Source organism: Typopeltis vanoorti, chromosome 11, assembly GCF_054136105.1.
Source record: "Typopeltis vanoorti isolate ZY-2024b chromosome 11, IOZ_Tvanoo_1.0, whole genome shotgun sequence".
Classification (NCBI taxonomy): domain Eukaryota; kingdom Metazoa; phylum Arthropoda; class Arachnida; order Uropygi; family Thelyphonidae; genus Typopeltis; species Typopeltis vanoorti.
Genome location: NC_143559.1, coordinates 27,789,070 through 27,816,016, shown reverse-complemented (window position 1 = coordinate 27,816,016; position 26,947 = coordinate 27,789,070). Strand labels below are relative to the sequence as shown.

The 26,947-nt window shown below is 36.4% G+C and overlaps 1 protein-coding gene across 1 annotated transcript in view; it reads right to left on the bottom strand.

Annotated features, from left to right (window-relative positions):
- LOC150101399 (protein sel-1 homolog 1-like) overlaps positions 1–26,947 on the bottom strand; it is a 279,247-nt gene that overhangs the window by 227,844 nt on the left and 24,456 nt on the right. Inside the window, exon 3 of the mRNA XM_090400935.1 lies at positions 12,885–12,945. Within this exon, the coding sequence (XP_090257061.1) occupies positions 12,885–12,945 (61 nt within the window). The remainder of the gene's footprint in view (positions 1–12,884; positions 12,946–26,947) is intronic.

Below are 26,947 nucleotides of genomic sequence, written 5' to 3'. Positions count from 1 at the left end.
GTTTGTGTTTAAAACTGTTTCTATAGAGAAGATGAACTTCATCCTGCATGATAATGTGTTTAGTATCCATAACTTATTTTAATAGTATTAAAAACACCAACTATTTTATAAAAAAGATGTTTATTAATTGGCTTGTATTTTGCTGAATTTAAATCAGCACTTTCAGAGCACAAAGCAGCATATTATAGTTTAAAAGCAACAAGTAAATGAAACAATTCAAATTGTAATGGACAAAAGATCTAAAGTCCTGCACACCAATCTTGTAAAAAAGTATTATAGCTATGTAGGAATCAATCTTATGATAACAGTCTTTCAAATTTTTCGCAAATTAATACAACCATATTTGTTCAGGTTATGAGAATTCTTCATAGCCATGGCTGATTCTAAAAATAATCTCTCTGATCTATAACAACTTTTGAATAGCACATTAATCTAACAGATAAGCTTAGGCGTTGATGGTTATTCATGACTTATTTTTCACGGTATTAACAACACCACAAACACTTTTATCAACAAAGATGTTTTATTAACGCTAATATTTCGCTGATTTTCAACTCGGCATCATCGGAGCACAACACACATGTAAATGCGACAGTGAGTGAGTGAAACAATATAATTGCAAAAGATAAAAGATCTAAAGTCCTATTTTTGGCACCCTCTAATAGGGAAAAAAAAAAAAAAAAAAAAAAAAAACCAGCAGTTATCCAGGAGTTTTTCTTAGGATAACCATCTCCCAAATTTTTGGCAAATTAATGCAACCATATTTGTTAAGGTTGGGACAATTCTTCAAAGCCATTGCTGACTCAAAAAATAATCTTTCATATCTATAACGACTCCTAAATAGCAAATTCGTTTTCCTCCATCTAATCCTGTGTGAAGGAGCGTCCAAAGCATGGTCTGCCAGTCCCGACTTGCCATAGTAATAGTAGCGAATGTATCTTTCATGTTCTTCCAGCGGATGTTCACTGATCTTCCTGTTTGCCCATAATAGGCCAAGTCACAGTCACATGGAACTTCATACACTCCTGGGTGTGCTAAAGAGTGAAGTTTATCCTTTGGCGAGCAGATCAGAGTTGCCAGCTTGACATGAGGTTTGAAGGTGGTGCGAAGGCCATGTTTCAACAATACTTTGGCTATCTTTTCCGATGTACCTCTGATATAGGGAATAGAAATGGTCATGTTGTATTCTTGTGTATTAGGGGAGGGCAGAGTAATGGGCCTATGTAGTATTTTATCTATTATGTAGGGATTGTAGCCGTTGGCTAAGAACGTATGGCACAGGTACTGGAGTTCAGTGGTCAGAGCTGTATCGTTAGAACAAATGGCTCTGGCTCTGTGTGTAAGTGTTTTTAAAATGCCGTACTGTTGGACTGGATGATGATGCGATTGTTTATGTAGGTATTTTCCTGTGTGTGTAGGCTTTCTGTAAATAGAAAAAAGATAGTGATCCATCTGAAAGGCGGGTGACTAATGTGTCAAGAAATGGTAAACAGTTATTTGATTCTTTTTCTACTGTGAAGTGAATTTTGGGGTGTTGGCTGTTTGGGTAGGTGACAAAAGCATCCAAAGTGTCTTGTCCATGGGGCCAGATGGCAAACACATCATCTACATAGCGCAACCACACTTGTGGCTTGTATGTAGCTGTGGTAAGTACTTTGTTTTCAAAGTGTTCCATATAAAAATTTGCTAACGGGGGAGAGAGGGGGGAACCCAAAGCAGTACCATTAATCTGTTTGTAAAATTCCCCCCCCCATGTAAAGTAACCTGCATTCATGGTAAATTGAAATAATTCAAAAATATCTGGGGGAAATTTAGACTTGATTAAATCAAGAGTGTCTATAAGTGGTACATTGGTAAATAGGGAGGTGACATCGAAACTAACCATTATGTCTGAATTTTTTAGGATTAGATTTTTAACCAGTGTTTTGAAATGGATTGAATTTTTTTACAAAAGTAGAGGAGTTGCCAGTAAGAGGGGCAAGCAACTTAGCTAAATGCCGGGCCAGTTTATATGTGGGACTATCTATGCTATCAACTATGGGACGTAGGGGAATATTAGTTTTGTGGATTTTTGGTAATCCATAAATACGGGGTGTATTGATGGATTACCAAATCATCAGTAAAGAAATCATCAGGAAAATAAAACCAATTCATGTTAAAATAGATAAAATACTACATAGGCCCATTACTCTGCCCTCCCCTAATACACAAGAATACAACATGACCATTTCTATTCCCTATATTAGAGGTACATCAGAAAAGATAGCCAAAGTATTGTTTAAACATGGCCTTCGCACCACCTTCAAACCTCATGTCAAGCTGGCAACTCTGATCCGCTCGCCAAAGGATAAACTTCACCCTTTAGCACACCCAGGAGTGTATGAAGTTCCATGTGACTGTGACTTGGCCTATTATGGGCAAACAGGAAGATCAGTGAACATCTGCCTGGAAGAACATGAAAGATACATTCGCTACTATTACTATGGCAAGTCGGGACTGGCAGACCGCACTTTGGACACTCCTTCACACAGGATTAGATGGAGGAAAACGAATTTGCTATTTAGGAGTCGTTATAGATCTGAAAGATTATTTTTTGAGTCAGCAATGGCTTTGAAGAATTCTCCCAACCTTAACAAATATGGTTGCATTAATTTGCCAAAAATTTGGGAGACGGTTATCCTAAGAAAAACTCCTGGATAACTGCTGTTTTTTTTGTTTTTTTTTTTCGTTAGAGGGCGCCAAAAATAGGACTTCAGATCTTTTGTCTTTTGCAATTATATTGTTTCACTCACTCACTGTCGCGTTTACATGTGTGTTGTGCTCCGATGATGCCGAGTTGAAAATCAGTGAAATATTAGCGTTAATAAAACATCTTTGTTGATAAAAGTGTTTGTGGTGTTGTTAATACCGTGAAAAATAAGTCATGAATAGCACATTAGTTTTCTTCCATTAGTTTAGGTGTGAAGGGATGTCCAAATTGTGGTCTGCCAGTCCTGATTTGCCATAATAATGATGCCGAATGTATTTCTTAAGTTCTCAAAGGCAGATGTTAACAGATCATCCTGTCTGTCCACTGTAGGCAAGGTCACAGTCACAAGGAACTTCATACCCTCAAGGATATGCTAGCAGGTAAAGCTTATCTTTAGGAGAGCAAATCAAAGTTGCTAATTTAACATGGAGTTTGAATGTGGTGCAAAAGCCATGTTTTATTAGCACTCTGGCTATCTTTTCTGATGTACATCTAACATAGGGAATAGTGATGTTTTTGTTTCTGTGTGTAGGGAGAAGTAATGGGGCTATGTGGTATTTTATCTGTTTCGTAGGAACTGTACTCATTGGCCAAGAAAGCATGGTGCATAATAAATTTAGTTTAATCCTTTATCCAAGTGTAAGCAAACAAAGTTTGTACCTGAAGTATCATCAGGACTAAGGCAACTCGTGGTAAAAGTGGTACAAGCTCTCATCACTCTTTGTCCTAGTATCTCCCATAATGCAAAGCATATCTCCTTGCAGACATGTATAATACAATGCATTAAGGGAAGAGCCACTACTCAGACCGGTTTCGACCTTTATTGAATGTTCAAGTAGAGGTCAAACTCCAAACACTCAGTGTTGTTCCCCTCAGCTAACAGTAACTTGCCACTGAGAAGAACTCTCAGAACCGGTTGGCTCTTCACCATGGCAGGCTCACCCCACCACCGAGCAGAGCCGCTCATTTGCTCATATCTCGAGGGGTAACAGCAATGGCCGTGCCTCGGTTAACATCACAAGTACAGCATTGCCATTCGTTACCCCCTCACACACACACACCCTAGACCTGGGCGACAGCAATAGCCAGGCCTCAGTTAAACTTCATGGGGGCTACAGCATTGCCATTCATCACCACTACTCAAATGTTTCAACGTTTATTGAGGTCTCATCAGTGAGAACCAGACCCAAAGGTGGAAGCAATGGAGAAGTAATATTTACCTACACAAGTTGCCAAAAGGTGTCTCACCTTATTATTAAATTATTCTGGATTTAGAGAAAGATGTTGGGAGTTTTTTCCCACTTGGTTAGACTATAATAAATTTAGTTTAATCGTTTATCCAAGTGTAAGCAAACAAAGTTTGCACCTGAAGTATCTTCAGGACTAAGGCAACTTGTGGCAAAGGTGGACCAAGCTCTCATCACTCTTTGTCCTAGTATCTCCCATAATGCAAAGCACATCTCCTTGCAGACATGCATAATGCTATGCATTAAGGGAAGGGCCACTACCCAGCCCTTCCCTTAATGAGTTGCCTTAGTCCTGAAGATACTTCAGGTGCAAACTTTGTTTGCTTACATTTGGATAAAAGATTAAACTAAATTTATTAAAGTATGGTGCAGATATCAAAGTTCTGTGGAAAGAGCTGTATACCATTAGAACAAATTGCTCTGGCTCTGTGCATAAGTGTTTTTAAAATGCCATACCATTGGGGTAGATGATGCGATTGTTTATGTAGATATCTTCCTGTGTATATATATATATTGGCTTTCTGAAATGCAGGTGACCAATGTGTCAAGAAAAAGCAAACAGTTATTAGATTCTCTTTCTACTGTGCAGTGAATTTCAGGGTGTTGGCTGTTTAGGTGACAAAAGCATCCAGAGTGTCTTGTCCATGGGGCCAAATGGCAAACACATCATCAACAAAGATTAACCACGCTCTTTCATTCATTTGGGTACATCTCAGATTCCTGAGATGTACCCTCAAGGAGTGTACAGGATATAAGAGTACAACATGAAAAACTTGCATCATTACTAACTTCCTATCTACAATTTTCCTCCATATCAATCTGTTACCTATCAAGACTCCAGCATTATCAGATTTTATATTTCTATCTTCTAAAGGCACTTTTTACTGTATCAATCGATCTATATCTTTCCTGCCAACCTGGCAGAGAACGCTTGTTTTGCTAATCTTTCCTCTCCTATTCTGTTTAACTGGTCATACCACCTGAGATTAGCTCTGCTAACACATTCCCTGAATGCATCTCATTTTTAATATGATATTGCTGTTGATACCATCTGTTCACACCCCTAATCTTTCTCAAGACTCTCATATCTGAAGCCTCAAGTTTTTTGGTCAAGTGTTTTATTTCTAACCCAGCTCTCAGATCCATTAGTTAAAATTGGTTTGAATACTTTCTTGTATACAGTTAAGTTAGTATTTTGACTAATTTCTCTCTTATTCCATATAAATTTATTCAGTTGACCTCCTACCAATATCAGTTTTGTTGATTCTGTTGTCTATTTCCATATTTAATTTACCATCTTCACTAAAAATCATACCTAAGTAGCTGAAATGTTTTATTTGTTCTATAGGTTCTCCATGCATAATACAATTCATAATTGCATTGCTTCTGCTTATTTTCATTGTGTTTGTCTTGTTATTGCTGACCTTCATACCATATCTATTACAAAAGTTATTCCATTTAGTCAGAATCTTGCAGACTTGTACTGAATTTATTTAAAATTCAGTACAATTCTGCAAGTTCATATAATATCAGCTGCATAAAGTAAAGAGCTGAGATTAACATCAAGTTTTGATATCAGGTTTAATGTCACTTTCTTTCATAATATGATCCATATAGATAATGAATAACAGAGGGAATATTCCATCAAGAAGATGGTTTAATTAACATTAAACCATCTTCCTGTACTTCAATTCTAAATGCCGACTTACAACTCAAATAAAGACTAAGTAATGTTTGATATGCCCCATTGATACCATACAACTGTAGCGTATTGAATAGCCTCTCTCTCTCTCGGCACCTTGTCATATGCCTTTTCCAGATCTACAAAACTTAAATACAGCTCTCTCATATTTCCATGATTTCTAAATCATTTGTTGTAAAGTGAAAATCTGATACTGACAGCCTCTATTTGGCCCGAATCCAGCTTGTCTTCACCGAGCTTCCCTTCCACAATCCTTCTCAACGGCTTCTCAAGTATACTTGCATAAATCTTACCAGGAACACTCAGTATGGAAATACTTCTGTAATTCTCACATTCACTTTTATTTCTCTTCTTTTATAGATGGTACTATGAGAGCTCTAGTCCAATCATCTGGAATTTGTCCCTCTCTCCAGGACTTTTGAACTATGCAGTGCAGCCACTGTAAGACATTTATACCTCCATATTTTAGCATTTCTGATCAAATATCATCTACTCTTGCTACCTTTCCACATTTTAGGAATTTGATGGCCTTTTCTGCTTCAAGTACAGATATGTATTCATGATTGCATGGCTGGTCGGTGTTTTTTGCTGGTTGTTTCCTTTAGCAATTTTTTGAAGTAATTACTCCATACTTCAAGGATATCTTTTTCTTGTCCAGTTTTCATGTTACCTTTATCATCTCTAATTCCTTTTACAGCACTCTTTCCTCCATTTCTGAGCTTCTTCAATAACCTCCAGAATATCTTGCCACCTTCTTGATATTTATTTTCTATATATATGAAGAGCCAAAGGCTTCAACAATAATACAGCAATACAGCTCCAATAGAACAGTAATAAAGGAGCCAAGTTCACATTATGGGTAAATATCAAAAGTAGTGATCAGAGCTTGCTCCACCTTTGCTATGAGTTGCCGCAGCTTGCACTACCTTAAGGGTCAGTTGCTGCACTATCCAGGTATTTGCGTATGCTTGGAATTGCTGAACTTTATATAGTTTTTATATTCAGCATGAAACTCTGAGTTTCTTATTCGGCTAAGAAATAATATGAGATGTAATATCCCTTAAATAATAAACTTAAATAAGGTTATTTTCTATGTTCTTACCAGTCTTCCCGTGACTTTTGTTTAGCTAGTTTTACACAGTGTTTAGCTTTCTTACATTTGTCTCTGTATTCTCTAAGAGCACAAACTGACTTATTTGCCTGGAACTTTTGATATGCTTTCTTCTCTTCCTTCATTGCCTCTTTAACTTCTTGTGACCAAGATGGATTTCTGATTTTTCTATCCTTGCAGACAACCTCACCATATGCCTCTCTGGCTGAATCAATCTATGTTTTCTTCAGGGTTTGCCACTAAATCTCCAAGGTTTGGTTCCTGTTATTAAACTATTTCATTTTTTTTTGAATAATGTTTGTGTATTTTAGTCTACACTTCACATTTGAGAACTGCTCAACTTTTATTCACTTGAAAGCTTTTTTACATGTTCTTCTTTTCAATATGAAATTCAATTTTATCCTGAAATACGAGCCAACAGGTTTCACTTGGGCGAAGTAAAATTATTCATTACTTGGACTCGCCGAACTTAATATAGTTTTCTATATTTGGCATGAAACTCTTAAATCAGATTTCCTATCTTTGAGTTTCTTATTCGGCTAAGAAATAATGTGATATTCAATATCCACTTAATTTTGATCAATTTTATCCTCCTCAAGACTAAATGGTGATTACTTCCAATTTCAAATCCTCTGTACACTTTAGTGTCCTACACCAGGGAGAAAACATCACTATCAACAATAACATAGTCAATGAGACTTTTCTTATTCCTTGTCTCTTCTCTCCATGTGAATTTGTGTATTTTATGTAGGACCATTGTGTTAGTAATAACCAGTCCATGTCCTGAGCAGAAATCCAACAGGTATTTGCCATTGTTATTAGCTTTGCTCTTTTCTCCAAATTTTCCCAAAATATTTTTGTATGTCTGACAAGCATTTCCTGATCTGCTATTTATATCGCCAACAAGGACCAACTTTTCCTTTTTTTATTGTGTCAGTTGCTTTCTCTAAAGCATCAAAAAATTCCTCCACTTCTACTTAGTAAAACCTTCTGTCAGACCATAGGCACAAATAAGACTCATTATCCAGTTCCCCATTCTGATATTTGCACGCATCACTCTACTTGAGACTGCCTGCTATTCAAGAAGATTAGCCTTGTATTTTGTCTTGGATACTATGGCTACTCCTTTTCCTTGTCATTGCCTGAATTAACATTTTCTATTTATTGCTCAGAAAGATCTCACCAGTTTTGACTTTTTTGTTTCAGTCACCACTATTATGTTGATCTGGTACTTATCTTGAACTCTGATGTTGAGTTGGGGTGTGTTTTAATATTTGCTCCAGTAGCTGACTTTTTGCTGTTTGCCCTGGCAAAAACAATGGGGGCCTTGTAATCAGACAACGCCCCAGCCAGCATGAAATTTTGTCATGTTGTACCATCATTTTGTATTTTGACTTAAGCCAATAAGAATACACTTTGGTTGGCTAAATCCCAAATTGCTAGCCCATCCTCATTCGTTCAGTATCCAAGTAGATACCTAACAGGGTGCACCACGAGAAGGCGAGGATTGGACATTAGGTCAGAAGCCCTGGTTGGTTCTCTGCATTCCTTTAAAGGCTATGTGGAGGTCTCTCTCAGTTATATAGCTTTGACCCTTAAGAACCCCTTTCTTAGTTCTTAAAGGACAATTATATTATGCAATACGTAACAGAGGGCACATGAGTGTTGCAAGTCTTGGATTTGATCGTATCATCAGCAGGTGTGATTGTGTGTCTAATCTTCTCCTGGTTGGCCAGAGTAACCATGAGAAATCACCTGGGTTGTTTCCTGTTGCATGAAAACTTGTGTGAAAATGTGATATATGTAGAACTATATGGCCAGTGATAAAGTTCCCATTTGTCTCTTATGAGACAACTTGGAACTATAGAAGGGAAAGAGGAGTTGAGTGAAAAGGAAACAGATGCTGACTGGGCATTGATTAAGAACTATTTAACAGCAGCAATATCTGAGTGTATTCCAAAAGTGAAAAGGCTACATAAGGTAGAATAAAAGGGATGAAGCAAGGAATTAAGCAAGAAATCTAGAAGAAAGCAATGTGGAGCCAACACAAGATGAATGTTGGTAATAATCAACTATGTTGAGAGTACAAAGAGCAGACAAGAAATGTGATGCAGTTAGTAAAGAAAAAGAAAAAGCAGTACAAGCAGAAATTAGCCAGTCTAGCCAAGAAAAGTACTAACGAGTTCTTTAGAAATGTGTGATAGAAGAAAGTAAGAATGACTATGGCAGGATGATGTCAGTTGCTGGCTTATCAGGGTATTTCATCCATGTAAAGGCAACATCATAAGAAGATAGAGTGTGGGATTTCAGTATTGTGGAGGAAGGACTGATAATGAATGTCAGAAGTATATGAGGAATTAAGTAAACCTTGTGCTAATAAAGTAGCAAGACCTGACAATATATCACTACATGTTTGGAAGGAATGCTCGAGGGCAGGGCTGTCCAAAACACAGCCCGAAGTGCAATTTTGTGTGGCCCACCTGTGGGTTTCGATTTTCATGAGCAAAAAAAATAAAAAAATTTGAATTGAATGCATATTAGATATTTTAATTCTATTGATAATCTCGATGTCGGTAATATTATTTGGTGTTTTCACATCACTACATGTGTCAAAGAAGCGTTCTTACAATATTTTTTTTTATATACTAACAGAAGTGAAAAAGGAAATTTTTTTTAAATTATACTAATAGAGGGGTACCCGAAATTGAGGAACTTTGGCCTCAATATGTGCTCAATGCTCGGGAGCACATATCTTTGTGGAAGCACTTTTTCAAGTCTGAAATTTATTAAATCAAAGTACAGATGTTCATTGACAGATCATTATCTTGCAAATTTATTGCCATTGCCAACTACAAGCATCGAAATTGATATAGGTACTTTAGTAAACGAAGCCAAACCACCGGAGAGCTCTCACTAAAATGAAATAAATAATTATTGCTTCTTGTCTACTGTTTCAATAAAAACTTTTATAAGCACCATGACTTTTCTTTCTTATGAAATTTTTGAAGTGCTTGCTAAACCAAACTACCGGTAGGACTCTCCAAGCAATTTAGTATAGGTACTGTATTGATTATTCTGGATGCGGTCCTCAGATTACCTAAGATTGGTCAGCCCTGCTCTAGGGCATCGGTTCCCAACCGGTGGCAAGTGTACCCCCAGGGAGTACGTGCTGGGCCGTTCAGGGGTACAAAAAAAAGAATCAGTAATGGCAGAAACACAGATTTAAGACTGTATCGTGCATCTTTTGAGGCACTGAACAAAAGTGTCAGTATTTAAAAACAAGGAGTACAATTTATAGAAATGAGTTTAAAAAGGGTACACAATTGGAAAAAGGTTGGGAACCACTGCTCTAGGGAATTAATGGCATCTTTGACACATCTGTTCAACATGCGTCTTGCAACAGGACTAGTCCTAAAGGAGTAGAAAGTGAGAAAAATTGTTCTGCTTGACACTTAACTCTTACCTGGAGCACTCAGTACTGAAATTCCTTTGTAATGCTCACATTGTTTTATTTCCCTTTTTATAGATATACTGGAGTAGAACTCTCAGAGTACACATCTGGAATTTCACCTTCTGTCCATGATTTCATTATGCAGTGCAGCCACTACAGAACTTTTATACCACTATCTTTGGGCATTTCCAGTCAAATATTTCTGGCCTAGCTGCCTTTCCATATTTCAGGTTTTTGATATTTTTTTCCTACCTCAAATGGTGATATGTATCCCTGATTGCATTCCTCTTGAATAATTTCTACTGCTGTTTAGTCATTCTGTTTCATTATTCTTTCAAAGTAATTATTCCAAATATCTAGAATCTATCTATCTTCAGTTTTGATATCACCTGCATCATCTCGAATTCCTTCAATAGTATTCTTTCACTCTTTTCTCCATTTCCAAGCTTTTTCAATAGCCACCAGAATATTGTCATCTTACTGATATTCATCTTCTACATTCTTACCAAAAATTCTTACTAAATATTCTTTGCTAAGAATGTTTAGTTGCTGTTATACATTGCTTTGTACTTTCCTACTTTCAACGTACACTCTTCTTTTACATTACCACTCCCACACATTAAAGGTCTTAAGATGAATAGAAAATAAGTGCTATGCAAAAGCAAAGTGATCTGGTGATATTCTTCTTGAAGAGATGGAGACTAGTCTTTGGGGAATTCTTCATGGGGAAGGCTGTTCCACAGAACTGAGGTAGATGGAATGAAAGATGTACAGGAGTTGTAAGTTCTTTTATCACTTGAAAAATTTTGCCATTACTTACTTAGAACTGATGTAGAAACCACAGGCACAAGTAAGCCTCTTTGTCCAATTCTGATGTATATCTATATCAGTCACTCTACTTGATACCACCTGCTATTCAAGATTATCCTCATGTTTGTTATATAACACTATATCTACTCTTTCTATTTCTGTTGCCTGAATTTATATATCTTATTTTAAAAGACTCACTTGTCCTTTAGTAACACAAGAACTTTTTTTTTTTTTTGAAATATGGAGAACCCATCCACAAAAAGGTTGGACAACCTATCATACCATGGGCAGGCAATAAGGAACTTATTCACATTTGACTTGTTAAGCTGTGGATTGTATTCCTTAGGATACACATGAGATGGCAGATTGTTCTTGTGGACAGCAGTGGAGAGGATGTATGAAGAGGAGAAAAAAAATTTGTTCTGTTGGTTTGAAGTTGAATTGTGAGAGGGTTGTTGTTTGGTTTTGACATGTTTGGATGGATTTTACAGATGGTGGAGGAATTATTAATTCCAATTTGAAGCAATTATAGAAGACACAGGCTGCAGAAACAGAATACCTATGTGAAAGAGAGTGGAGTGTATTAGTGAGAGAAGGATCAATCAGTCATACTGAGTGCCCTTTTTTTTTTTGTATAGATCCAGTATTTTTAGAGAGCTCTTAGTGGCACCTCCCCTAGGAACTGTTGAGCTGAAGTGATGCCTCAAGCAAAAGAGAAAACCTAATTTTTTGGATGCCAGAGGAGGCAATATTTCTGATGAGTTGGTGCCTCTTCCAACAACCCTTTCATGTTCACTCTCATGCTGAACTAATCACTAGTTAAGTCGTTAGTACCTAACACAATTACAATTTAGTTTATTTTTCTGTTTCTGAATTGCTTCCTTTATATTCTTTTTAACTCTGGGAAAACTCAAAGTTATAACTTGCTCATCAATAGCATGTTTTATTATAGAGTCACCATACCAAATAACATCCTTTTTACAAACAATGTCACTTTCCTGTTTTCCATTACTTCCTGACTTATCCATTTCTGTGCTTTGTTGTTTCTTATTTTGTTTGCTTAATTTTCTTTTCCTTCCCATGTTCATTTAAACACTCTTGACTTTTTGTAATTCCTGCATCGTCTCTGATGATCTGCTTTAATTTTGCTATTTTGGAGGTTAATTTATTTTCAATAACCTTCTCCTTATCTCCAATAACCTCATTTTATTCCTAACCCATTGCTCCAATATCCTGACCACAACTGCAGATATACAGACCAGTCTATAACTGAAAATTTCTGTTAGCCCACAAGCTGGTTAGCACTGAATGACATTTTCATTCCTGTCAATATAAAATTCTTGTAAACAAAATATTGCTTACTTTTTTTTTCTTTTTTTTTTAAGAGCAAGTGTCACTTAAATATTTAACAATTTGCTCAAAGAAATAATTTTAGGACTCGTAAAAAATATTTGTCAAAATGAAAAGTTTTTATAGTAATATTCAATATAAATGAGGTTACTATATTATTGAAAGTAATAATGTTCACCATGAAATGAACAACTATATTACCTAATCTGAAGTAGAAGGAGATAAATACCCTTCTACTTCGAGTGCAAGTAATTTAAAAAAAAAAAAAAAAGATCAAGCTAGTTGATATTAAAACCCTACATTTTTTCTGGATTTTTGATTAGGGAACAATGAAAGAAGCACATAATTCCATTTTCAGAGTTTGAAGATTCCTTGAAAATTACATTACTCAAGAACTAATATTCTGACCTAAGAAAATCAAATTATTCTTCTATGAAAGTAAAAATGGCACTTAAGAAACTTACCTCTTTTTGTCAGGTTTTGTAGCATTCAAAATAACCATAGCAGTGTCATAAAGTACTTGTGCTAAAATAGATGAAAACATTACTTAGACTTCACTAAATCACAAATAATTTGAACAAAATTAAGCAAAAATACTCAAGGAAAAATTAAAAATTGGCAATGGTTAAGTGAAATGAAATATTAGATTATATAAGTGTACAATTTTTTTTTTTTTATTGTAATCTCATTAACTGGTTATTCAACTTTTAGAACATTAGTATAGCAGAAGGCAGAAAATTCAGGAGAAAGAAGAAAATTAATGACTTTAGGCTGGAAGACCTGCAAATCATATTCATTGGGAAATACATAAGGAAGATTATTCTAAAAGCAGTCATTTGCAACAGTTGAAAATGCTAGTTCTGATGAACAATGATCATGGAAATTTCTATAGCAAAAACAGAAATGCAAAAGATGCAGAAATTGAATGTCTGTGCGAGTCAACTATTGTGAAATAGGTCAATAATGATGTAAGAATATAATAAATTTAGTTTAATCCTTTATCCAAGTGTGAGCAAACAAAGTTTGCACCTGAAAGTATCTTCAGGATAAGATACTTTGGTGGTACACACCGGGGCAACTCGTTGCAAAGGTGGAGCAAGCTACCAACACTCCTATCTCAGTATCTCCTATAATGCAAAACACATCTCCTTGCAGATATGTCTAATGTTATGCATTAAGGGAAGGGCCACTACCCAGACTAGTTTCGACCTTTATTGAGGTCTCTTCAGTGGGAGCCAGGCCCAAGTGGAGATAACAGGCAGAAGCATTAGCAGGTCATCTCTACCTATAGGAATTGCCAATTGGTGTGCCACCCTTTTTTAATAATTTACTCTGGATTTAGAGAAAGATGTTGAAAGTTTATTTTTCACTTGGTTAGAGTATAATAAATTTAGTTTAATCCTTTATCCAAGTGTGAGCAAACAAAGTTTGCACCTGAAAGTATCTTCAGGACTGGGTTAAGGTGGTACACAGCAGGGCAACTCGTTGCAAAAAGGTTATCTCCACTTGGGCCTGGCTCCCACTGAAGAGACCTCAATAAAGGTCGAAACTAGTCTGGGTAGTGGCCCTTCCCTTAATGCATAACATTAGACATATCCGCAAGGAGATGTGTTTTGCATTATAGGAGATACTGAGATAGGAGTGTTGGTAGCTTGCTCCACCTTTGCAACGAGTTGCCCTGGTGTGTACCACCTTAACCCAGTCCTGAAGATACTTTCAGGTGCAAACTTTGTTTGCTCACACTTGGATAAAGGATTAAACTAAATTTATTATACTCTAACCAAGTGAAAAATAAACTTTCAATGATGTAAGAAGCTTAATGGAATATTTACAGCACTAGGTAAGGATTAAAAACTAATTTTAATGCTTCCAATATTTTTTTTTTTATCAGCCACTGGGACATCTTCAGGGATTACAAAGAACTCTTATAACACAACACAATACTAAATGAAACATGTGGTTGACTAACATCCTATCTAGGTGGTGTGCCTGTCCTCTATGGACATTTGTAGGTAGCCTAGGACATAAGGTAGGACCTCTGACAATTATTGCTTCTCAATTTTGAGAAGCAATAATTGTCAGAGGTCCCACCTTACATCAACAGTTAAGTGAAATGTTTCATGCATCCATATTTATTAAAATTCGGTTGATTTCTGAGTGTCGCTGCAGATTCTAAAAAGTTTTTCCTTTTTGAATGCACTATGGTGGAGGATGATGGTTTTCTTCCAGGAGATCCTATGGGTTGTATCCAATACATGCTGCAATGGCAGATTGATCATAGTCATGATTGCAGATGAATGATTTGTGTTCTTCTAAATGGATGGTCACTGATCTACCTGTCTGTCTGAAGTAAGCCAACTTGCAGGAACAGGATACTTTATATACTCCAGGTACTGAAATAGGAGGGGCTGAATCTTTGGTAGAACAGATAAGGGTAGCAAGTTTCTAGTGAGGGTTAAAAGCTGTGTAGAGGTTGTACTTTTTTTAAAAACCTGGCTATTTTTTCTGATGTGCCATGGATATAGGAGATTGTGATAGCATTTCTGAAATCCTTCTGAAGCGATGGCTGAGGAATGGGGGAGAAACTGATTATATTTTAAAAATCTGTAAGCACTGTAAGGAAAATATGTGATTGAGTTCGGTTGAAAGAGAGGTTCCACTGGAATAAAGATTACAGGTTCTATTGGTTAGAGTTTTAATAATGGCATAATGTTGAGAGGTGTTGGTGGTGGGAAAGTTCGTGAATGTATCTGCCTGTATGAGTGAGTTTTCTATATACAGTGAAGGAAAGGTTACCATTAGGAAGGTGTGTTATTGAGGTGTCCAAGAATGGTAAACTATTGTTATTTTCCTTTTCTATCATAAACTGGATGTAGACTACTGAGGAAGGAGTAATGTCTGTAGGCCATGAGGCCAAATAGAGAACACATCACTACATATCTTAGCCAGATAGAAGGTTTAAGAGGGACTGAGTCTATCGCTTATTTTTAAAAAATTTTTAAAAATTTAAAAAATTTTCCATGTAAAAATTGGCAAGAGGGAGGAACCCATCCCAGTTCCCTCTGTTTGTAAATTTTGTTCTTTCAAGAAAAATAAAAAAAAAGGAAAAAAAAACGTTTCTTAAGAGTGTTAGGGTGTCATTTAAGGGAATATTGGTAAACAGCGAGGCGATGTCAAAGCTTACCAATATGTCTGTATTATTTCAAGTTAGATTTTCAATCAAGGTTTTAAGATAAATATTTTTTTTTTTTTTTTTTTTTTTTTTAAATATAAAGATGCAAGTCTAGTAAAGCAGGTAAAAGTATCATGGAGCATCAATGGCATCTATTATAGCTCTTAGGGAGGAATTAGGTTTGTGGATTTTAGGTAAACCATATATCCAGGGGGAATGAGAACAGAAGGGTTTCAGTTTTTTATAACTATGTCTGGCAGCCAGGAAGATACTCTTAAGCTAGTTTAATTTTTGAACTTGTGTCAGAGGTCCCACTTTACATCATAGGCCACCTACAAATGCTCATAGAGGACACACCCTAGACAGGACTTTAGAATCACCCACATGTTTCATTTAGTACTGTGTTGTCTTTGTGTGTTACAAGAGTTATTTGTAATCCCTAATATTGGAAGCATTAAAATTAGTTTTTATTCCTTTCCTAAAGATGTAAATATTCCATTAAACGTCCAACATGATGTCCACCCAGCACTTAAGCTTTAACACACGGGGTCAATAATAAACTCAACTGCTTTCTTCTAAAATAAAAATATTCTAAATACTCTAGTCAAGGATTTTAGAGAACCTATAGGGATATCACTCCAAAATGTGAAAAGAATATTTTATGGTTTGATAATTTTTATAATTGGATGAAAATTCTAACCTCATCTCTCAGATTAGAATTTTTGTGATTCCACATATGAAAGGCTGTAAAACAGTGCATTAGTATCATGGGTAGGCTAGGTGTATTTTTTTTTTTTTAATGTTTTTTTTTTTTCATAATCTCATTCCAAAAACCACTTCAGGCTTCCAGTGAACAAGATGGTGGCTTCGCATCAGGCATTGAAATTCATCTTCTACCTTGTTGTGTGTGACCATGTTGAATCACAGTGTTCCAGTGAATAACTCTCTGGAATGCTGCTTCAAAATGTGGTAATATGTAATGAAGTCCTACTGCCTTATTAACCTCAAGTTTGCTCAATTCCTCATATACCTCCTGTTCACACACAATGAGTACCTCCTCCATCCTTACCACTGTATTCATCTGCATGATGTCACATTCACAAGAATTAAATATCTTTATGAAATGCTCATTAAACATCTAGACTATATCCTCTGTAGTTGTCATCATTCTATCATTTTCACCAACTAATATCATCTCTCCATAATCTTTCTTTCTTCTATTGGCTACATATCAAAAGAAATCCTTGGGATTCCTTTTAGCCTCCTGTGCTAACTATTCCTCATACTGCCCTTTTGCCACCAAGTGAGTCACCTCTCTTGCCTGCTCTTTATACACTTCATACAACTGGTTATTACCACTCATCTTATACTGTTTCTATAACACATTCTTCTTCTTCCAGATTGCATGCCTCGCCTCTTCATTCATCCATTTCACACCTGCTCTACTGTATTCACTCGAATATAACTCTCCCTCGCATATATCTCAGATCCCTCATTTTATTTTACGAAAAAAGAAAAAGTTTTTCATATACTTCACACACATGAAGAAAGTTCAAAACTTTAAGAAATAGATGATGAATATTATTATGGAAGTTTCAGATATTTTGGAATTCGGTTGAATAGAATCAGCATTTCAACTGAACAATTGTCAGCTTGCCTTTGTTGTTGAGTCGCACGATCTTTTGTTAATATGTACCAATCATATGCAAGACTGGAAGTAGTGATTGAAAATAGTAGATTCTTGGCAAGTCATACCCATTTTAGCTTTATTTAAATCATGGTGATCTTATGATTCCTAAATGAATAAAGGGCAAGCAATAACAAAACTGTTATAATTTAATTTCAGAAGCATTGTCACTAAAGATTCAAATATGTCACATGATGAAGGTGAGCGGCCAATCGCATAAATAACGTTGATAATTAAAATTTATTTCATAAATTATGTGAGGAATTATAAATTATAATGTGAACTTAATTATAAACATCAATTTAACTAAAGTTTCAGGAAAAACTTTAGTTTCCAAAAATCCCCACACTACGATTTTTTAACTTTAATTTTAGGGAAAAAGGTGCGAGTTATGTTCGAGTAAATACAATATTTAGACTCTTAACCTTTGGTATACATTCTGATATTGCCTCCACTAGATAGTGCTTGAGTAAGGCCCAAGCAGCATTGATATGGTTTTCATCCAGTTCCTCAACCCATATTATTGCCAAGCTGTCTACTGAACTTCACATAATGTCTTATAGTTCCACACACATATATCCCTTTCTAACAGAAGTCTTCATATGTTAGTGACTGACTTGATCACTCCAAGTGATCATGTCAGTCCCTCTCACCAAATTTGACCCAAAATAATCATTCTTTTCGTATTTACCAGGCTAATTTGCCTATACATTTCCTTTTCACTGCCCTCCATATTACCAGGCCTATAGCAACACCCAACTAAATATTTCATCTTGTCCATAACTACCTCACACAATATTGCAATTACCCACTAAGATGTATTTGCAATTTTTGCAATGTGACCTATGAACTTCAACTTCCTATCCACAATAACGTCAAGGTCATTATCCTCAGTTTCTTGTATAACGTAACCCTGTTATGTTACAAGATGATCTAGTTTCCCTGACTCTCTATATTGTATATTATATATAAAATAATGCAAAGTGTATAGATATTTGCATTTAAGAGCCTCCATAGTAATAGAAAAAAGGCCTTTGGTTGGAAAGACCCAGGTGCAAATCCCATCTGAAATACAAAGAGTTATTATGAAGGTTTTTCAACTGGGGGTGAGCTGAGTTTTTCTCCCAGAAACACTGGTTTATCTGACCACAAAACAGGCAAACTGGCCAGTAGTATATGCACGCAATAGATGTATTTTGTTATACTCATCCCATACATAAGACGTTGAAGGGACTGCAAGCGTAAGCACATCAGTACGGGTTTTTTTTTTTTTTTAATAACGATACCTGTGGGGCACCTATAACTATTTGTCTGTAGTATGTTGCATGAAGTAAGTTGAAACTTGGCTAAATGTTGTAAGTGAGATTGACGACATATATGTATAATAAATTTAATTTTTACATGTCGTCAATCTCACTTACAACATTTAGCCAGGTTTCAACTTACTTCAAGCAACATACTACAGACAAAAAGGAAGATCTGTCAATAAAAGTATCTCAAAACACCAGGACCACATTTGGCTTATCAAACCTCACAAATCTGGCCTGGCACAACATGGAATTGAAAACACTAGCCACAGGATTCAATGGGAAAACACCAAGCTGTTACATAGATCTATTTATACACAGTGTGACCGTTGTAATGAGACAATTGTTATATTAAAACAAAAGAACTATATTTGGAATTGTCAAGATAAAAAAATTGGATTAGATGAATAACACCATTAAACTTGAGTTGCAAAAAAAAAGAAACAACTGTGGAAGGTATAATAATATTTGGGTTACAGATCAAGTATTGATAAAATTTATTAACTCTGCCAACTAGTTTCGCCACACTTTAACTGTTGGCATCTTCAGGGCACTAAAATATAGGCTTAAAACAATCTCACAATTATGAGTAACTGTAAAACTGAAAAGAATAATTACAAATAAATTATTTATTTGTAATTATTCTTTTCAGTTTTCAAATAAATTATTTATTTGTAATTATTCTTTTCAGTTTTACAGTTACTCATAATTGTGAGATTGTTTTAAGCCTATATTTTAGTGCCCTGAAGATGCCAACAGTTAAAGTGTGGCGAAACTAGTTGGTAGAATTAATAAATTTTATCAATACTTGATCTGTAAGCCAAATATTATTATACTAATTCATATGATCAAGAAAATAAACCTTCATTATAAACTGTGGAAGGAATTTAAGGAGAAAAGTGACCTGCAGGCACATGAACGGTATAAAGCACAAGCCAGAAGGGTAACGAGTGTGGTGAGAAAAACAAAAACGGATTATGAAAGGAAATTAGCCATGCAAGCTAAAGAGAATCCCAAACAGTTCTTTCAATATGCTGCTAGTAAAATAAAAACTGTACACGGCAGAATGATTTTAAGGAACGCCGATGGTAGGGAGGTCACTGAATCAGTTGATATAATGGAATTACTGAGTGAGCACTTTGCAAGAGTATATCATTCAGGTGGTGACGTTGAAGGAATGAAGGAACCATTAGTTTATATGGGAATTGTGGTAAATGAAGTTGAGGTGAATAGTCTATTACAAAACCTCGATGTCAATACATCTGTGGGATTGGATGGTATATCAGCACGGGTCTTACATGAAGTGGCTAAAGAATTGTCAGTGCCCTTGACCTTATTGTTTAATCTGTCTTGGGTCTGGTTTAGTCCCAAAGGGGTGGAAAGAGAGGTAAATAGTTCTACTGCATAAAGGAGGATCCAAGACTACTGTTGCAAATTACTGACCGATCAGCATATCAGGAGTCATTGTCAAGGTCTTGAAGAAAGTAGTCAAGGGAAAAATACAGGAATGGATTGATGAAAATGAGATACTATATGGGGGACAGCACGATTTTGTGAAGGGTAGCTCATGCCTCAGTAACTTACTCAGGTTTTATAAGACAGTGACGGCTGAACTGGATAAGGGTAATGGGTTTACAGTGATACTGCTAGACCTGGCTAAGGCCTTTCACAGGATACCACATGGAAGTCTAATCCGTAAACTGCAACATATGGGAATGGATATAGGGTTGGTGAGATGGATAGGAGGGTGGTTGACGGAGAGATACCAGAGAGTAGTTTACTCAGGAGTAGAGTCCGAAAGACGGTCTGTGACTCTAGGTGTACAGCAGGGTTCTGTTCTTGGACCACTGCTGTTTAATTTGTTCATTAACGATATACGGAAGGATCTGAGAGTAACAGTTCATTTGTTCGCTGATGATGCTAAGTTGGGTAGGGCAATAGTGGATACACGAAATTTCAAAATTTTGCAGGATGATTAGGATAGATTGGAGGTCTGGACTAAGGAGAATGGATGTCAATTTAATGTGGCAAAATGTAAGGTTATGCATTTTGGGGTGAAAAGATTAGCAGCAGTATATCACATTGGTGGAACCGTAATCCAGGAAACTGAGGCCAAGGATTTGAGAGTGTTGGTGGATAGGGAGTTGAAGTTTAGAGGGCACATCGCAAAAGTAGCTAAATCGGCTCATCAAATCACTTGGATGCTGAAGAATACTTTGATGAGCAGAGATAAGCAAGTTACTGTTCCTCTGTATCAAGCCTCGATAAGACTCCATCTTGATTACTGTGCCCAGATCTGGTCACCTAAGTTTCTTCTTGATAGGGGAGGTGGAGACACAAGTGACCAAGATGATAGCAGGTCTATGGAATGAACCTTCTGAAAACAGGTTGAAGATTTGTGGGTTGCAGAAATTGGTTGATAGGCAGAAAAGGGGAGATATGATTGAGACATTCAAATTGCTGAAGGGTTTCTATACGATTAATTCAGAGGATATTTTTGAGAACAGGACTGGTGGTGAGAGGACTACGGGACATCCATGGAAGCAAGGCAAGAGTGTGGTTAGTAAGGATGTTAAGAGCTGGGTTTTTTACTTTTAGAGTGGTGAATGAGTGGAATAAGCTGCCAGAGTCTGTGGTGGGTACTATGACAGTGAATGAGTTCAAGGCAAAGTATGATAGATACTGTGTGAATGTCGAATAGTTGTGATGGACATGATGTTTAGGGCCTCCCTCGATGAGGCTAAGGACTCCTTGGAGTCGCCCGTAATAATAATAATAAAATCGCCCTCGATTTTTTTTAATTTTTTTAAAAATTTACCCAGACACCGAAGGAGGTTCCTGAACAGGAACCTCCTTCGGTGTCTGGGTTACACTGCATTGGATGTCCTCAATATCGTTAAAGCACTCCCCTTTCAGAGAACCCTTCTTTGGAAGGAGTCTGTGGGAGCCAAATCTGGCTAATAGGTGTATGTGGGGGGGAAGGGAGTAATGTTCGACCACACAGATCGACTTCAAAGCCAGAAACTGCTTCACGGGCAGCACACAGTGTGTGGGTGCATTGTCACGCAAAACAAACCAATTGTTGTTGGGGAACAGTTCTTTCCTGACACGTCAAATGCAGGCATACAGCCATTGCATTACTACTAAATAATACTGACTGTTCATTGTGGTGCCCTCAGGAACACATTCATGGTGGATAATTCCAGTAGCTTTGAAAAAAACAATGATCACTGTTGTAAATGTGATTTTTGCAACCTGACTTTCTTCTGTCAGGGAGAAGACGTTCCATTCCATGCTCTGATGCCAGATCAAACTGAAAACACCAACTTTCATTACTGGTGACAATTCTTTGCAACACATCATGATCTTGATGAACTGCATGGATGAAATTAACACGCAACTCTCTTGTGTAAATCTCTTTCTAAGATTAATCTGGCCGTTTTTTTACTAACACCAAGCTGCACAGCAAGCAGTCTAGTGGTTATTTGCCTGTCATGAGCAACAATTTCCCTAGCTTTCACCACATTTTTGTTTGTCCGTATAGAAACTGGCCATCCATAGCGTGGTTCATCCTCCAGGGACGACCTCCCCCCTCTTTAAACATTGAAAACGTCTCTGTTTGGGCATTAGTTTTAAGCACCTTCATAGTGCAATTTGGAAGAACATAGCATCTTCAATTTGAAAAGATGCAAGTTCATCAATCCTTTTCATTATGAAAAATCTTGCCAGCCTGGTTGGCCGAGTGCTGAGCGTATCCACTCTCCAGCCATAAGGCTGCGAGTTTGAATCCTGCCATGGTCATGGATGTTTGTGATGTAGATGTTAGTGTAAATGATGCAGTTCGCTGTAGTTGGTGGATTGAGTGGTGAATATGGAGATTTGTAGAGTAGGTGCCCTCCCTCAATGAACCTTTGAACTCCTTGGAAGTGGTACACTTCCATAGCAGTTTTTTCCTAATTTACGGTAAAATTTTATCACAGCTCCTTGCTCCATGATGCAACTTCTGACATGCTCCTTTTTGAAACTCTTACTTCAATGGTTGCCACATATCATCCAACTCTAAAGTTGCACCTGCAATTACAACACTAGTCATCAAAACTATTAACACATTTGCTACAAGGGCTGCTGTAAAAAAAATCAATCTCATAACTTAACGGGCATACTATGTAAACATGAAATTTATACCAAGTGCTGAAGCTTTAATTCATCGGCCTAACCTCAAGTTGGGGATAAAGTCATCCTCAACTGTATTAAATTTATCTCTAGTTGTTTTTTTAACCTCATCTATTTTAATTTTATTTTCAGTCCAATAGTTTTAACTTATGAACATGAAACTCTATACATAGAGGAATTCCAATTTAACATATGTGCTTTACTGTTTCTTTATTCAAATTCCTTATTCTTCACGATTTGCAATGATGTGCAAGAAAAAATATCTGTATGATAAATTTAACTTTTACTATAGTACATGTGTGATTTTATAGTTATAATCAGTGCAGTGTGTATGGTGCAGATGAGGACTGAGATAAAAGTTTATTGATTTTTTTTTTTTTGAAGAGCTGCAGGTCATAGTTGTTTGGGAATACATCAAGAGGAATGCTTTACCAGAGTATACAGAAGGTCGGTGGAAGAAAACAGGAAGAAGAGAAGCAGGCTCATTGTGTTTACAGTTGTTGTGTAAAGAGATAGTGGTAGCAACTGCTGCTCTTGTGTTATCAGGTGCAATAGAAAGTGGAAGAATGATGGTTGCCAGTTCATCAGAGCAATAATCATTGAAGTACCTGCAGAATAGACACAGTGCTGAAACAGTCTGTGAGACAGAGGCTGAAGTGAATCTGTAAGAGAAGGATCATCTATGAGCAGAGTTGCTCTTCTCTGGACAACATCAAAGATTTTTAGGAAAGTTTTATGTGCACTATCCCAAACATGTCAGCAGGATTCTGAGCACGGGCAGATTTGGGAGTCGTATATAGTTACGAGTTAATTGGGTGTAAAATTGCGATTCCCTCTGAACATTCTTCCAATGCTTTTTTAAAGATTACCTCTGCATATATGTTGAACAGGAGTGGTGAGAGCACACATCCTTGTCTCACTCTTCTTTTGATGTTAATATCACTGGTGGTAATGTTGTCTAATTGAACGGTAGCTGACTGATTCCAATACAGATTTGTTATTAGTCTTATGTCTTGTTCGTCTAGCCTTATTTGCTGAAGGACTTCTATTAAGTTAGTGTGTCTGACTTTGTTGAATGCTTTTTCAAAATCTATGAAACACATAAAGACAGATTTCTGTTTTTCTATGCATTTTTGTATCAATATTTGGGTACAGAAAAGGGCCTCTCTAGTACCAAAACCATTCCGAAAGCCGAATTGTGTTTCACTTAGAGTTTCTTCACTTTTTCTATAAATACTATTCTGAATTACTTTCAAAAATATTTTTAATGTTTGGCTCATTAGACTAATAAGTCGGAAGTCACCACAGGAATTTGCTTTGGGTTTCTTTGGGACAGTGATAAATGTAGATTTGAGCCAATCTGATGGAAATTCATCACTTTCATATATTTTATTAAATAGTTTTTCAAGAAGTTTGATGTTATCTGGTTCTATTAATTTTAAAAATTCTGTTTGCACACCATCTGGTCCACTGGCTTTTCCTGTTTTACTTGTTCGTATAGCATTCTCTATTTCGCATTTCATGATTGCTGGTCCTTGAATGTTATCTTTTATATTTATAGGCTTCTGTCTAGTATCATTGAAAAGTTCTGATACATATTTTATTCAAATCTGTGCTTTATTCTCTTCTTCTAGAACTATTTTTCCATTTTCGTCTCTTAGAGACACTATTTGCTTTTTCCTCAGTTTTCCAGAAATTTCATTGATTTTCTTATACAGATTGAAATTATCATGTTTCTTCTGAAGCAGTTCAATTTCAGTACATAAATTTTTTATCCAAATTTTCCTTGGCTTCTTTTATTTTTTTCTTGATGATGTTATGTGTTTCTGTATACCTGGCAAGGTCTTTGTTTTTGTACATTCTTCTTGTATCAATAAGAGAAAGAATCTCATCTGTCATCCATTCCTGTTGTTTTACATTATTCACATAATCTACTTCTTCAATACTTGTTACGACGGCATTCTTTAAGCTATTCCAAAGAGATTCCACACTTTCATTTTCTTCTATGTTAATCTGTTGTAATCGCAGGTTAAGCTGTGTCTTGGCACTTTTATTTATGTTCGGGTCTTTCAGTTTTTCTACATCAATTTTCTTTTTCTTCTTTTGTAATTTTTTAGCTGATTTTAATCTAAGACGTACTTCTGCAACTATGGGATTGTGGTCTGATGAGATATCTGCTCCAGGATAAGTCTTTGCACTCTTTATACTACTGTGGAATCATTTATTTATCAGTATATAATCAATTTGATTTCTGACAATGTTATGTTGGTTATCTTGAGGTGATTTCCAGGTGTACAGTCTTCTAGGTGGAAGTTCAAACCAGGTATTTGCTATTGTTAGATCTTCTTCCTGACAGAACTGGACTAGGCGATCTCCTCTGTCGTTCTTGGTGCCTAAGCCATGTTCGCCAACAATTTCTCCATCACCCCCTCTTCCCACTTTTGCATTGAAGTCACCCATCACTATGTTTATATCATGTTTCTTTGTTAGGTTTTTAATCTCTTTTAGGTGTTCATAAAACTCTTCAACATCTTCTTCACTTTTGTCAGCTGTGGGTGCATAAGCTTGGATGATATTTATGTTAATGGGGTTTCCCTTAAGTTGTAACAGCATTATCCTTTCAGAAAATGGAATCCAATTTATTACTGATTTATTGATTTCTTCATCTACTATTACAGCTACACCATGTCGATGTTTGTTCTCATCACTCCCAGAGTAATACATTGTCGTATTATCTTGCTGACATTTTCCAGATCCTGGCCATCTTGTCTCGCAAATTCCCAAAATCCGGATGCCCAGCCTCTTCATTTCTCTTGTGGCATTTCTTAATTTGCCAGCTTCTTACAGAGTTCTGACATTCCAAGTTGCAATTTTAATGCTACGTGTGGTCTATTCTGCTCTATGGAGTTGAAACATGGGCATTGAAGGCGACAACCATCAAGAAAATCGAAGCCTTTGAGATGTGGCTATACTAAAGATATCATGGACATAAGAATGCTAAAGATATCATGGACAGAAAAAATTACCAATGAAGATGTCTTAAAATCCATTGGCAAAGCTAAACATCTTGTACAAATAATCAAGAAACGAAAAACATATCTTGGCCACATCATGAGAAACAGCAAATACCAACTTCTACAAACTATTTTGATAGGAAGAATTGGTGGCAAAGGAACTAGAGGAAGAAAAAGAATATCATGGTTTGACAACATCAAGACGTGGACAGGAAAGAGCAGTGTACAACTGCTCAGATTAGCACAAGAGCGCAGTTTGTTCGCCAAGATGGTCGCTGACCTTCGATAGAAGATAGCACAATAAGAAGAAGAAGGGTGTAAAATGACAATCTGGAACAAAAGAGAATGCCTAGTTTTTTGGATGGTGAGGAAGCTACTGATGTGATGTGTATACCCATGGGAGAGACTGCTGAAGGTAAACAGTAATCCAAGCAGAGAGAGATCTGATCTTGTCTGGAGATTTGTGTGTAACTGAGGGTAGGTGAGGAGATATACATCTACAACAAACACTGCAGATAAGATTAACTTGTCCCTGTGATAAGCAGTATCAGGTTCTAAGAAAGCCAAGGAGGTTGGTCATAACAGACTACTGAGTCTTACACAGAAGGGAAGATGTGATGGAATATTTGCATCTTAAAAAAATTGCCATTGTGCCCAAATCACTTCAAAAAAAAAAGGTACAGAAGGAATTAGTCTGCAGTCAGAACAAACTATTGTAGTTTGCCTCCATTTTCATTTAATGTCAATTTAATTTAAAATTATTTATAATGCAGTATACATGTGCCCTCAAAAAAAAAAGGAAAAGTGAATTTAAGAATACAAAATTCTTAAAGCCCTCACTTCTTCCCATACCCCCAATGGGAATGGAATTCAGGTTTTTCTGGCCAAAAGATGTAATTATTCATAAAGGCAAAGATTTTTTTTAACTAGAATCAGCTCTGCAAAACTGTTACTGAATGGCTACCATGAAAATGCTCTGAGCAATGTCAAAAGTAACTACAAGTTTCTCCACAAACTTGTGGTTGCTCCCCAACTAAAACTATCTAGCACTGGATCTTGAATGACAATCCATATTAGGGCCACTAGGTAGGGAAAACTTTCATTGCTGATTGAACTCCATTACATCAAGAGAACCAAGGTGAGTACGATGAAACAATGGTCTGATGGAAGGCAT